The sequence below is a fragment of the Platichthys flesus genome, chromosome 16 (genome assembly GCF_949316205.1).
Source record: "Platichthys flesus chromosome 16, fPlaFle2.1, whole genome shotgun sequence".
In the NCBI taxonomy this organism is placed as follows: Eukaryota; Metazoa; Chordata; class Actinopteri; order Pleuronectiformes; family Pleuronectidae; genus Platichthys; species Platichthys flesus.
In genome coordinates this window covers 6,582,562-6,593,494 of record NC_084960.1, presented here as the reverse complement: position 1 = coordinate 6,593,494, position 10,933 = coordinate 6,582,562, and the positions used below count along the sequence as shown (strand labels likewise).

The 10,933-nt window shown below is 41.8% G+C and overlaps 2 protein-coding genes across 4 annotated transcripts; one reads left to right on the top strand and one right to left on the bottom strand.

Moving 5' to 3' along the window:
• The first annotated feature begins 2,314 nt into the window (after window positions 1-2,314).
• c16h17orf75 (chromosome 16 C17orf75 homolog) lies at window positions 2,315-7,304 on the top strand. Of its 3 annotated transcripts, none has more exons than XM_062408395.1 (11): window positions 2,315-2,393; window positions 2,497-2,670; window positions 3,044-3,118; window positions 3,521-3,646; window positions 3,759-3,889; window positions 4,074-4,132; window positions 4,224-4,343; window positions 4,477-4,541; window positions 4,663-4,802; window positions 5,221-5,324; window positions 5,555-7,304. In XM_062408395.1, the coding sequence occupies exons 2-11, from the start codon at window positions 2,528-2,530 to the stop codon at window positions 5,768-5,770; spliced, it is 1,179 nt and encodes a 392-aa protein (XP_062264379.1). In that variant the 5' UTR covers window positions 2,315-2,393; window positions 2,497-2,527; the 3' UTR covers window positions 5,771-7,304. The 3 variants fall into 3 exon arrangements, with proteins under 3 accessions (XP_062264379.1, XP_062264378.1, XP_062264380.1); XM_062408394.1 differs by having other exon boundaries at window positions 2,324-2,389; XM_062408396.1 differs by lacking the exon at window positions 3,044-3,118 and having other exon boundaries at window positions 2,324-2,389.
• On the bottom strand, window positions 7,289-10,801 carry LOC133971152 (uncharacterized). Its single transcript, XM_062408397.1, has 9 exons — window positions 10,485-10,801; window positions 10,300-10,332; window positions 9,729-9,815; window positions 9,253-9,350; window positions 8,901-9,106; window positions 8,732-8,824; window positions 8,553-8,636; window positions 8,405-8,470; window positions 7,289-7,512 (listed from the first exon to the last, which is right to left on the bottom strand). Exons 1-9 carry the CDS (start codon window positions 10,557-10,559, stop codon window positions 7,475-7,477), a joined length of 780 nt encoding a protein of 259 aa, XP_062264381.1. The 5' UTR covers window positions 10,560-10,801; the 3' UTR covers window positions 7,289-7,474.
• Between the last annotated feature and the right edge of the window lie 132 nt (window positions 10,802-10,933).

The window sequence follows — 10,933 nt, the reverse complement described above, 5'->3', positions numbered from 1 at the left end:
GAGCACTTTCCCCATTCATTTGAACGAGTGACGTGAAGCCTGGATTCAAGCAGTGCCAAGCTGCGAGTGATAAAACAATTACAGGAAATTCATTATTTCCAGCTCTTCAGGGACCAAGGTACTGAATTTACGTGGGTGCTCCTGGATATTTCAGTCAAATATAAGGCGACATTACAAACCTTGCTTAGCTCCACCTTGAGGTTGAACGGATCGCTTCCATAGTGGAACCGAGACTTCTTAAATCTCTCGATGACTCGACGTCTGATGTTGTGGTGCTGAGCTGGTGGAAGCTGGGGATGACATGACCCAATTCAATACCAGCACAAGAGCCCTTTTGCAGGCAGATCACGATGAGATAATCATTTGAATCGCAAGGATTTCTTGGATTTTCTGTGACACAAACACTGTGCGTTACAATACTTGAAAGATGTAGACAATTTTGTGCAGATGCTCGAGGAGCCTCTGGCTGGGATCCACAATCTGTCGAAGCTTCTTCTCGGAGACGCAGATCCCTACTGACACTGTGTAAGGACTCAAGAACAGACACAGGACAGACAATGGTTTATAACTGTCAAACTTTTAAAACTTTTGCCTGAACTTCTGTTGTTTTATTTGTGGAGACTCCTCATATAGTCAAGACATTGAAAGCGAGGGCTAGGTTTTAGCCTTAGGCTGAAAACATACCTGGTCTTGCTCTCGTTCTTGCTGCAGCATAATCCTTACTGAGAAGAAAAGGCATGTGAGGAAGGAGACGTCAATTAACAGTGTGAGAAAATAAATGTTGGTATGTGTCTTGAAAATGGTGCATCAATAAATGGATAAAGTAAACATTATTTACTGCTTGATTCCTTCTCACTGACCACAAGATCAAGCAGAAAAAGATAATGTGAGCTTTTTCACTTACCACCGTAGAACTGGTTAAATTTAAGTTTACATAGTGTACGATACTTTGCAATTAATAGGTGATTGGAATCCTGCCAAATTTAAGTAACTTTCAGTATTTTGCCGGCATGAAGAAGGGAGATCGCGGGGATTGAACCCGTGACATTCTTGTTGGAGGACGTGCACTCTACCGACTGGGACACACCGCCTGCAGACTCCCGTGAGGAACTAAGCACTCTAAGAAGATGGAGAAAATTATTGTGTGAGTGTGTCTGTGTCATTCTATGCTTATTTTGAAACACACTTCAGAGATAATAATTCGTACTTTACTACCTATATTTGACAGCCTTACTTAAAATTTACTTTAATATGAAGTGAACGGGCGGCGGCTCGCACAGAATTGGCTCTTCCGCCTCAGGTGTGTCCCTGACGTTCACGCTGCGGTGATAGACTGCGGTTAAAGTCAAAGATGAATCAAAATTATCAGGTGCACAATTCAGAAAGCACTGCAAAGTAGAGGAGGAGAGGAAAGAACAATATAGAGGTAAGAATCAGCCCGATTGTGGACTTAATTAATGTTTATTTTTGTTGACATGACATGAAATGCTATTAGTACAGCTGATTTCATACTCTTTTTATATTTTTCATTATATATTCCTATTGTTTTTTATAGCTTACAATATTGTCTGCGTGTGTGTTCATCTGTATACAGTCCAAAAGTTATTGGGGATGCTTGGACGTTTGCCTGAGTTGTTGGGGGGCGGCAATTTGAAATCTCGCCTAGGGCGCCAACCTTTTCAGGGCTGGCCCTGGGATCAACAGTTTTAAAGTCTTTTTAATCTAGTTATTCTTTGTGTTTCTTTTAAAGAAAGTCAGCAAAATGACCACAAAAGGAGCGTAAGCAACTAAAAGTATCATTCCGACATCCTGACAGACTCACAACAAGCACTACGAGTCCAGAAGTATAATTTAGAAATCTAAAAAGAGAAAAAACAAATACAGTGTGAGTCAAAACTACCACAAATACATTTCAAACAACCACGCATACATATCAAACAACTACAAAGTGACAAAAACAACCACAAACACATTTCTTAGAACTACAAAGGGACAAAAACAACCACAAACACATTTTAGACAACTATATTGAGACTGTAAACTACCACAATTACATTTTAAACAATTACAAAGTGACAAAAAAACACAACAGGTACATTTAGCTAAGAGACAAAAAATAACCACAAAGAGCAATTTGACGATATAAATACATAATAAAGCAATAAATAATAAATACTAGATTATATTGAATCAATGAATAATAAATATACAATTTCAGATTTTGTCTGATTACACACTGACAATAAACACTTTTTGACGAAAGAGGAACAAACATCCGAAACACGTGTCGTAGTCGGACCTATTTTGGAACGTACCCAGCGGACATGCGCAGTTGACCCATCAACGAGAAGCTGTTTATAAACCCGAGTGCTTATTTGTGCCAGAGACTGTAGGTTCGTGCATGTTTAAATACTTTTTACGAAGCCTCCATCTCAACATGTATCCATTTCCACAGCTCAGCTTTCTAATCACCTTCGCTGTTTTCTGCCATTTTAGCCCCTAGCTTCCTCCGCGCCGCAGCGGGACCATGTTTACCTCCCAGACTTCGTCCTTCCAGGAGTCCATCGACGTGGAGGAGAGAGATGACTTCGACAGCGAGGACATCTCCGGGTACAGCCAGAAATCTCAGCTCAACTGCTACTACACCATCTACCTGTATCAGGGCACGAGGTGAGAGGGGTGGGGGGGGGGGGGGGGGTTCCCTGGTGTTTGTGTTGACCACCAGATAACAGCTGTTCTACAAGCGAGTGTTCCAGATGTTGTTTGGACCGTTGCTGTCACAGTGTTATTGGATTATTTCATGTTTTTCACAGTGGCTGCAGAATTTAGACTCGTAATACCATTATAATTTTTTTTTACGACAACCAGGAGAATCTCTCCGGTGTGCATTGAGTGATATTCTGATTCTTTCCTTTAAGCTCTCTCTTAAGTTGTTGTAGTGACCTTTTCCTGAACCTGCAGAAAGCGACGCTCTCACAGGTGAATCCAGATTTGTCCATTAAACCAAGCAGCAGGTTGATGAGTAAACTGTCGATTGTCTTAGATCTGAGGCTTCTGGTGACAGTGTGGCATGGAACCAGAGACGAGCAGACTCCACAACCAGTCAGGAGGACTTTAGGTAACGCAGGATCCGTCCGCCCGCCTTCTCCTTCCTCTCAGTGGTCGTTTCTCTTTGGCTTTCACTGTTGTGCATTGGTGCATCCACGGGCTGCTACTGGAAATCTGTTCAACATGGAACCAACTCTGTGCTCATTTGTGCTTTCATTCTGATTGGTCATTGCTGTGCTGCTGAGTGACATTGCCTTCGGGTCTCTTCCTAATCTCAATCAAATGAAAAACCTCTGAATGTGTGGTGGAAAACAGTTTGCACAGCCATGTGACTCAGTTGTGTGTTGTGTTGGATGTGGCTTATGATCATCGGCTTTCTTCATCTCCTCTCCATTGACTCGAGTGGCCTCCAGATTTCTCATGGCCCCCACTGGCGGCTTGTATCCACACTGACCCTCTGCCCTGCCCACAGCCTGACGCTGATCGACAGCAGCCTGCCATCGGAGGCGGAGCCCGAGCTGCGGACCTACATCTCAAGGAGGCTGAGTAAAGGAGCGCTGCTCGGAGGCATGGGAAACATCGCCACCGTGGAACTCAGGCAATCATTTGACATATTCCCATAAATAGCATGCATCAGTAGCAAAACATACATTTTCTTTGCAGTCAGTAAGGTGTTTAACACAAATGTGTTGATAATTAACTTTTTCCAGTCTCCCAGAGGAGTCGGTCGGCTGCTACTGCTGCCTCCTCGAGCAGGAACATTCTCCTGAGCAGCCTGATGCTGATGGTAATGGATATGTTGTCTGTTTCATGGGTGGCTCTGAAAAAGGACTGAACCTATATCCTTTGCATTGGGATGTCAACCCAAGTTAAAAGCATCATCCAAGTTCTGCAAGCATTAATTATAAAAAAAAAATTATAATCCTTGCTCTTACAAAAAGGTCCTTCCTGATTGTTACAGTCCGTCCACAAATGTTTTCTTTGTAAAGCCAGAAGATGTTTCAGTCCCTTGACCCAACATACATTTAGATTAGAGCTTGATAAATATGTCCAAGGCCTTCACAGCAGCCTGCAAGCACCAGAGGTATGCGAATATATTAAAACTCTGATAAGTTGTATATTTGTCAGTACATCCATGATGCAAGATTTCATCTGTACTGCTGTTGGTGTTTCAGCTGCAAAACTTGGAGACGGAGGTGCGTCCCTATCTGAGCCGGTGGTACGAGGAGTCTGTTATGCACATATACAGAGTGGCACAGCTGGTCCAGAGCAACATCAGCTTCCTGTTGCACGCTGTGAGTCGTTTTTCACCACTAGACTATCCAAAAAACAAAAATATCGGGACAGCTTGTTAGAAATACTGTTTTTATGCAAATATAGAATTTCTGTAGAACAATACATTTGAAACCCTGCATTTTCTGTAAACAGGCTCTGAGTCACACACATGTGGAGGTCGTCAATTCGGACGAGAGGACGAAGGGTGACGTGTCCAGGTGAGTCAGTCCCTGAATAACACATTGTCTTTAACATCCAGAGCTGCAGGTGTACCTGCCTGTAGTACATTTCTATGTAGCCCTTTGTGATATATATCCAATCTGTTGTATTCTGCACCAGGTTCATCAAAGCAGCCAGTTTACAGGGTCTGTCCCAACAAGACACCACAGCAGCTTCTCTGTGTAAGGCCATCTCAGAGGAGCCACAGTGTGACCTGGTCATAGACTGCTCTGCCAGCCCACCCACACTCCTAAACACTGGTAGGTCAGGCTCATGTTAAAGAAGCATATTGCATTCACTTGAAAAAAAATCACTTCGGAAAATGTTAACAAAAAAGAGACCCTCTTGTTTCTCTGAATAAACACAAATCCTTTTACGTTACAGTTCCCAGGTCCTGAGGTGCCTGTGCAAAGCCAACACACATAAATGTCGTCTATATAACTAAAAGACACAAGAATATCCAAATGTTGCAAACCAAAATAAAACTGGATCAATCTACACAGGTTGGAAATGTTTGCTTCAGTGCTCACAAAGAATGTCGTAAATTCAGAAAAACATGAGCGGATGTTTTTTTTTCTCAAGTGAATACAATACAGATCCATACAATAGGAGCCACTTGATAAAAAAAATATACTTTGTTTGTCTTAAGAGTCCATTAAATGTTTTGTCTCCCTTTAGTCAGTAATCGTTTCTGTGATGACTGGAATCAGGCGTTTCTAAACGCTGCAGAGCGTTGTAATCCCTTCCTGCTCAGACAGATTCTGGAGAACTTCAAGCTTAAGGTGGGAAACATACACACACATACAGACTAAAGCAGTGGTTTAAAAAAAGTTAAGGACTGAAACCATCAGCTATTTTCATAAAAGAAGAATCTGCTGATTATTTGTTGTATTTTTGATATAATGGGATAAAATGCTATGGTTATATATTAGAATTTGACTGAACTAACATTTTTTAATCATCTGTCTCCGTCTTTTCTTTCTCTCTATCAACCACCAATCCGCCCCCACAGGCCATCCAGGATATGAACAGCCTGAAGCGCTTGGTGCGCCAGGCAGAGATGAGTCACTACGCCCTGTTCCGCTGCTGCCAGTTCCTGCAGGGCTGCGGGAATGGGGACGTGCTGCTGCAGAACGCCAGGGTGGAGCACAGTGACATGCCCGAGGCCTGCAGCATCATCGCCGTCCTGGAGGAGTTTCTCAGGGAACAGTCCCAAGCCCAGGCCTGATTCCAATATGACTCTTAACTCCAAGTACCTTTCCAGTTGGTGGTAAAGCAGACGGCTCTACCAGCCACAAAGTAGATAACTAATTATCATTCTGAACACTAAATCCAATTTTGATTATCAGATTGCCAGATAACATTTGGAAAAGTTTTATTCGCCAGCTGTCAGAACAGACTGAAAAATTAAAAAAATAAAACATCAGTATCGTCTTCTTGCAGTACGGCTGCTTTTCAAATGCAACAGTGGAGGTCAGATCTGCAATATCTACTGTTAAACACTGACAGCCTTCACTCAGTTGTTGTTGTTATTGTTTATTGACTCAGTAACATCACATACATTATTTAAGACTAAAGTGGCCCTCAGTAGGGCACATACTAAGTTGTTATGGTAGAAATCAGAAAGAAACAAATAAATGTTAAAGAAAGTAAAGAAAAAAAACAATCCTGGTCATCACGAACCAGGCCCCATCCCTCACAGAGGTTGAGGTTATTGTGTAATCCTGCTGGCAAAGTAACCAACACACAAACAAACTAGCAGACATGGGTGAACACAGAACCACATTGCCAGACATTTATAATAAGATCAACTCGTAGATCACATTAACATCACAATCTATTTATTTTTAAACTTATTGTTAAGTGTTTGTGTGACAGAATCATGAACCAAATATCATTACTAGTGTTTTTCGCTAACTGACATGTTCACACTAAGGAATTGATCCAAACTAAAGCTTCTGCTCATGGGGGCAGATTTATCCGTTATTCCATGTGCAAACATTCTTTCCTAATTTTCTTCATATTGTATTTGATTGTATTGATTGTCTTTTGTGAAGAAACATATTAAGGAAGCACAAATCACTTTTATGCATTGCTTTTTCCATATGCCTTGTTTTGGCTTGTTTCCTTTCAACCCAGTACTTGCACTACTGTTTTATTTCTGTCTAATGGATACTGCTACTATATGTATATTAGACATCTGTGTAATTCCTCTCTGGAAATGAAGTGTTGTAGATTTCGTGTAATCTTTGGACATAACTTGTAAATTAGAATAAATTATTTCCTTCACCAACTCATGAGTTTGTGAGAAGACATCAGGCACCTTGTGACGAGTCACTCACTACATGTACTAAGCATGTGTGTTTTCAAAGTTTATTATTACTCTCAGAAAGAAATTATACGAATTACGATAAATTAGATGAATAAATGTCCTCAAGATAATATCTGCATGCCTAGACTTTATTCTCCTTATTGTGAACCTGCAACATGAAATGCTATATATGTTTATTCCATTTAAACCATGAAGGGTTAAACTCAACCCATTCCCAAAGTGAGAAGTACAGCAATATTAATGTCGGTGGTGTTTACTTTAAACTGTGAAGCAAGTGACATGTACATTTTCCTATTGTGAACGATGGTGCTGCTGACCCTCAGTGAGTATATGTAGACATTTCTGTACAGTGGGTTCTCTGTAGTTATAAATGACATGTACTTCTCTGCTTCTATAGTTAGAGATGAAATAAAAACCACAGTGCAACCTCTCTGTTGTGTTGTGCACGTTGTCTCATTTAGAAAAAAGGTGACAAACAGTATCTCTACCTGTGAGAGTTGTATAAACTGTTTAGCTTGAACCTGAAACTCAAACGATTAAGATATTAACAGACTCCTGTGCAAAGAATTGCTCCGAAACTGGTCATCTGGAAACCGCACATCATATCCTCCAGTAGACCCCCTCCTCCTGCTCGCTCTCTGCAACCAGAGAGAAACCGATGAGGAAATGTGTGCAGAAGTTTCACATGTGGTCTCACAAGCCTTTCGAGTCAAAACCTGCCAGTATAATAATAATATAATACAAAAAATCTATCAGATATCAAAAGGGTTGCTTAGGCAAAGTCAAGAATGGCAAGTAGCCTGGTAGATATATGAGAACAGGTTGTGTGCAAAACCCCTCTTAGAAAAGCACAGTTGGTTAAGAATTATAAATAAACGTCACAGCAATGATCCTCTGGGTGTAGGCCTGTGTTTACGGTCAAGTGAGGACTTCACTGCAAGATGCAAACGTTTGGTAAAGCTCGAGGAGAGAAGGGCTGCAGTCTGGAGAAAGGCGGGGAAAAGAGAAACCAGCAGGAAGAGCTCGAGATTGAAGCCGACAACATGACGGTTGTGTTGTGATTTGAATGCAGAGACACACACAGGAGCTCTCTGTGCGCTCTCATACACCAAAAACCCATGGGACAAAAGTTTCATAAATCAACAGGACGATGATCTTTAACGTGATGCACAATGTTGATTATATCTGTGTGTTACTTTGAACCTGAAGGGATTGTTCTGTCAAACCATGAGTTTAAAATCCTACTGTGACTGAGAAAAGTGTCAAATCAGCACCTTTGAGAAAATGGGCGCAGCAAACATTTTGAATTGTTGCTTTGAAAGTAGAATGAAATGTTTCTAGAATATCTAAATAGTTGTTCGACTTCCACTTCATGCACCGACCAGGTGAGGCCTCACTACTGCTACAACAAATCCCTGGATCATCATATAATACTTCAAAATGTAGCCATTACTGAAGTCATTGTACTTTATTAGTAGAATATGTATTCCTAGTACGAGGTAATGGTTCTCCGAGTATAACTCTAGTTACCTGTTGCTTGAGCAGGCCTCACCCGCAGTATTGCGCTGGGTACGTCGTAGATGCTCTCTGCTGGGTCTGAAATGGAACGACGAGATCATTATGTTGGTGTAACTCAGTCTGTGTAGAGCTCTTTGCATAAGTGTTAAAATAATCTCACCTTGGTATCCAGCAGGCCTATAAGACAGAGGCGTGTCATACACGACCTCGCTCTTCTGTGTGGAAAAGCCGATCTCACATTTCTCTGAGGAGACATTGTTTATGATGGTGTCAGTTAAACCAGTGTTCTGCTGCATGTTGTGTTATTTAGATGCTGATGAAGTATTTTTAAGATCATACTGATTCGAAGTGGTAAAACATCATAGTCTCCCTCTGGTCTCCCCTGTGCACTGCTCAACCCACTGGACCTCTGAGGGACGTTGAGACCGCCACCTGGAAACAAATGAGTTCAGCACAAGATCCACTCGGCTCTAGACTGGTGATGCTCTAAAATCAATTGAAAGTTTACCAGTTAGTTGCTGGTATTTGCAGGCTGACGGGAAGTTCTCGTACACGGCCTCCTCGCTGTTCGGCTCCTGAGGCAGGCGGACGGCGAGGGCCACACTCCTGGTTTCACGGGGGCTCTGGGTGGAAGGAGTCGGGGCTGAGAGGGGCCGAACGGGCTGGGACCTCATCGTGCTGGTCAGTCCGTCTCGCTGCTCGCGCCCTTCAAAGCTGAGGAGGAGAGAGAGGGCGAAGGTCACAGCCTGTCAGACTGTCGCGTGTGCAGCCGTGCTGACAGTTTTCTGTGACAATCAGAATACAGGAAAATAGTTAAAGTCCAGTGGAAACATGTAAACACAAGTCTTCCTCCTACTTACTGTCTGGGTGAGACATCTGAGATCCGACAGCCGGAGAGATGCATGGACTTCCACAGCTGTTCTACCCACTGCTGTCTGAGATCTGCTGTCTCTGCTGCCTTCACACACACACACAGAAAGACACAGAAAGACAGACACACACAGACAGACAAACACACACACAGAAAGACACAGAAAGACAGACACACACAGACAGACAAACACACACACACAGAAAGACACAGAAAGACAGACACACACAGACAGACAAACACACACACAGAAAGACAGACAGACACAAAAAGACACACACACACAAACAATCACACACACACAAGGGTATGAAGGCAGTCAGACACACACACACGGATGGACAGAGACACACATAGTGGTATGGGGGCAAAGGTGGACAGAACGTGAGTGGAGCAGGACCCTGGAATCAAACCTGCCACACGGTTTACATGAATTGAGGGAACATGACCTCAGTGGAGACTCACCAACATTTTCTTTTTTCCGTTTTTCATGACGATCTCGAACATGAAGCGGCTGCTGTCCGCTCTCTGCACCTCTCGCACCGACTGCACCTGCACCAAGAGGCGGACAGATCCTGTGGATACTCAGGTAGAAATACTTTTACAAGTATTAACATCAAAACATACTGAGAGTACTAATCGTATTATACATATATTTATTGAATTATACATATTGATGTGTAAACGGTGCTTTAATTCTGCTAAAATAGGTATTAAATGCAACTCTATGCTGTTGGGCAAAGCTGTACATAATAATACATCAATTAAGGAAGTAAAGGTAAATTATAAATTAATTAATGATACATTTGCCTATAAATATAACATGACATGAAACGGTGACATGGAATTACTCAAGTTATCTGCATTTACCTCTCACATACATTGTGGTAATTGCACTTGAGTATTTCTATGTATATACATTTCATGTTACGTACTGCACCATATAACAAAAAAAAAATGCAGTAACAGAGTAAAGTATTAAAAATACTTTCGCTACAAAGTATTTCCAATGACCTGTATATAATGGAGGACTTACTGTGTAAATGTAGTAATAGCTTCGCAAGTGTGACTGAAAGAATAGAAATGACATGTATATCGTTTACATCTTAAAAAGAACAATAAGCAATTATTTAGATCACATTGAGCATCATTTAATGGGTTTGTGAGGAGAGTGCAGTTCTTCAACATCAACATTATATCACAGTATGTTTGTCCACTTACAGCACTGCCATTCTTCTTGGTGTAGAAGAACAAGGTTGTATTTTGAAGCCTGAACCAGTACGTGGCCCATAGCATTTTCTAAGGAAACGTTTCAAAATGATCTTCAAAAATTGAGGTTTCATATAAGCACATTAAATATCATAAAATGCAACAACTTACGATAGAGTCCTTTCTTTTCTGCAGGAAGCCTTCGAACAGTAACCTGGTCCCATCTACAGACATGATAGCCCTCACTCGACAGTAATTTCACACGGCAGCTACCGTCTGTATTATTTCTGTCTACCTGTTTGTGGTGCGACTTCCTCCTCGGGTTCTCTGAAAACTGAATCGTTCAAAACCTCATCACTTACCCACTTCTCCATTCTGCTTCTGTAAAGTTCCAGTTCACGGAGATAATCGATACACATCTACTTTTGAAACCACTGATTCCGCCACTGCTCTTCAAGGAC